General features: G+C 56.4%; 1 protein-coding gene across 1 annotated transcript in view; it reads right to left on the bottom strand.

The window, feature by feature from the left end:
* The window catches only part of LOC108802560 (T-box transcription factor TBX22-like), a 20,266-nt gene that overhangs the window by 3,606 nt on the left and 13,142 nt on the right, over nucleotides 1-3,518 (bottom strand). The window contains exon 5 of the mRNA XM_018574417.1: nucleotides 2,588-2,752. Within this exon, the coding sequence (XP_018429919.1) occupies nucleotides 2,588-2,752 (165 nt within the window). The remainder of the gene's footprint in view (nucleotides 1-2,587; nucleotides 2,753-3,518) is intronic.

Here is a 3,518-nt window from a genome sequence, read left to right as displayed (position 1 = left end):
CCCGTGGGGGGGGGGGGGGGGGTGCTCCAGCTCTGTCCGGCATCCCGTCCAGCTCACTGATGTCACTGCATGCCAGACAGAGCATGCTGCTACACCCCCTCCATGTGACCCTATGCCTCATTATAGGGACGGCCCTGGTGATTCTGCTCAGCCAGTCGTATGATTCGGAAACCACAGCCAGCCCCCGCACCACTGCAGCAGCAGCAACACAGCCTGTCCAAGACCACACCCCCCCCCAGTCTTCTGATTGGACAACAAAGGAGCAGCACACTGCTGAGCCATCGCTCTGCCCTCCCACAGTGACCGCTGGTATGAGGACCGGGCCCGCTACGCACACTGGCTGCATCCCATGATTGTACTGGTACTGAATGCTGAGGACCGGGCCTGCTACGCACACTGGCTGCATCCCATGATTGTACTGGTACTGAACGCTGAGGACCGGGCCCGCTACGCCCACTGGCTGCATCCGATGATTGTACTGGTACTGAACGCTGAGGACCGGGCCCGCTACGCACACTGGCTGCATCCCATGATTGTACTGGTACTGAACGCTGAGGACCGGGCCCGCTACGCACACTGGCTGCATCCGATGATTGTACTGGTACTGAACGCTGAGGACCGGGCCCGCTACGCACACTGGCTGCATCCGATGATTGTACTGGTACTGAACGCTGAGGACCGGGCCCGCTACGCACACTGGCTGCATCCGATGATTGTACTGGTACTGAACGCTGAGGACCGGGCCCGCTACGCACACTGGCTGCATCCGATGATTGTACTGGTACTGAACGCTGAGGACCGGGCCCGCTACGCACACTGGCTGCATCCGATGATTGTACTGGTACTGAACGCTGAGGACCGGGCCCGCTACGCACACTGGCTGCATCCGATGATTGTACTGGTACTGAACGCTGAGGACCGGGCCCGCTACGCACACTGGCTGCATCCGATGATTGTACTGGTACTGAACGCTGAGGACCGGGCCCGCTACGCACACTGGCTGCATCCGATGATTGTACTGGTACTGAACGCTGAGGACCGGGCCCGCTACGCACACTGGCTGCATCCGATGATTGTACTGGTACTGAACGCTGAGGACCGGGCCCGCTACGCACACTGGCTGCATCCGATGATTGTACTGGTACTGAACGCTGAGGACCGGGCCCGCTACGCACACTGGCTGCATCCGATGATTGTACTGGTACTGAACGCTGAGGACCGGGCCCGCTACGCACACTGGCTGCATCCGATGATTGTACTGGTACTGAACGCTGAGGACCGGGCCCGCTACGCACACTGGCTGCATCCGATGATTGTACTGGTACTGAACGCTGAGGACCGGGCCCGCTACGCACACTGGCTGCATCCGATGATTGTACTGGTACTGAACGCTGAGGACCGGGCCCGCTACGCACACTGGCTGCATCCGATGATTGTACTGGTACTGAACGCTGAGGACCGGGCCCGCTACGCACACTGGCTGCATCCGATGATTGTACTGGTACTGAACGCTGAGGACCGGGCCCGCTACGCACACTGGCTGCATCCGATGATTGTACTGGTACTGAACGCTGAGGACCGGGCCCGCTACGCACACTGGCTGCATCCGATGATTGTACTGGTACTGAACGCTGAGGACCGGGCCCGCTACGCACACTGGCTGCATCCGATGATTGTACTGGTACTGAACGCTGAGGACCGGGCCCGCTACGCACACTGGCTGCATCCGATGATTGTACTGGTACTGAACGCTGAGGACCGGGCCCGCTACGCACACTGGCTGCATCCGATGATTGTACTGGTACTGAACGCTGAGGACCGGGCCCGCTACGCACACTGGCTGCATCCGATGATTGTACTGGTACTGAACGCTGAGGACCGGGCCCGCTACGCACACTGGCTGCATCCGATGATTGTACTGGTACTGAACGCTGAGGACCGGGCCCGCTACGCACACTGGCTGCATCCGATGATTGTACTGGTACTGAACGCTGAGGACCGGGCCCGCTACGCACACTGGCTGCATCCGATGATTGTACTGGTACTGAACGCTGAGGACCGGGCCCGCTACGCACACTGGCTGCATCCGATGATTGTACTGGTACTGAACGCTGAGGACCGGGCCCGCTACGCACACTGGCTGCATCCGATGATTGTACTGGTACTGAACGCTGAGGACCGGGCCCGCTACGCACACTGGCTGCATCCGATGATTGTACTGGTACTGAACGCTGAGGACCGGGCCCGCTACGCACACTGGCTGCATCCGATGATTGTACTGGTACTGAACGCTGAGGACCGGGCCCGCTACGCCCACTGGCTGCATCCGATGATTGTACTGGTACTGAACGCTGAGGACCGGGCCCGCTACGCACACTGGCTGCATCTGATGATTGTACTGGTACTGAACGCTGAGGACCGGGCCCGCTACGCACACTGGCTGCATCCCATGATTGTACTGGTACTGAACGCTGAGGACCGGGCCCGCTACGCACACTGGCTGCATCCCATGATTGTACTGGTACTGAACGCATGACTGACAATGGCCGGGGCGTAGTACAGAACGAGACCTCCGCGCGCGGCTCACCTGCTGGTTCTGATAGGCCGTCACTGTGGTGAACTCCGTCTCCTTGAACGAGAAGGTCTTCACCCCTTCAGCCGGCAGCGACTGGATCTGCGACAGCTCGAACCTGGAGTCCCGGACGATGACGTGGACGCGCGGCTCGTATTTGTGCATCGACTGCAGAATGATCTGGAAAGTACAAAGGGAAGGTCAGAGATTCCCCCCGTCACTCTCTGACCGACGGGCGACTGAAAACTGAAATCGCTGACATTACAGAATGCATTATGGCAGTGAGAGATCTGCAGGTTTGCAGCGCTGGGGACCCGGGGTTAAATGCCAGCCGGATCTGAATGGAATGTGTACATCCTCTCTGCACATACTCCTCACACACGGCGCCCATCGGAACAAGGCGGCGTCTGAATGTTCCGCTGGGATTGGCCGAGGCGCATTTATTTTCACTGAGATTTCCATCTGAGAGAGTCAGAGAATAACATTGAAACTGAAGCGTCCTTCATTCCGGAGACAATTCCGCCATTTACTCCGAGTCTCTTAACCCCTTCATGACTGAGGCCCTTTTTTCAATTTTTGCACCCATGTTATATTGCACATTTTAGGCCTGAAAATGACGTAAAACTCCCCAACATTATATATTTTCTGAATGCCAAGACCCTATAGAATAAAATGGTGGTAGTTGAAAATTTTTATGTTGCGCAATATTAGCGCAACTCCTTATTAAACCCCAAAATTTAGTGACAAATTTAATTAAATGCCCCAAAACACAACAAATTACCCATTTTTTTAAATGAAATATAAAAGATGAGGTTACAACGAGTAAAACGATACCCAACATGCCCAGTTTACAGATTGCGTGCGACCGTGAAACGGCGAAAAACTGCAGTACCCCAAAAAGTCAATAAAAGACACTTTAAAAGCCCCCACAGGTCATCAATTTAGA

The sequence above is a fragment of the Nanorana parkeri genome, unplaced genomic scaffold, assembly GCF_000935625.1.
Source record: "Nanorana parkeri isolate BGI_ZX_2015 unplaced genomic scaffold, ASM93562v1 scaffold2950, whole genome shotgun sequence".
Lineage (NCBI taxonomy): Eukaryota > Metazoa > Chordata > Amphibia > Anura > Dicroglossidae > Nanorana > Nanorana parkeri.
This window is presented reverse-complemented; position numbering and strand designations above follow the sequence as displayed.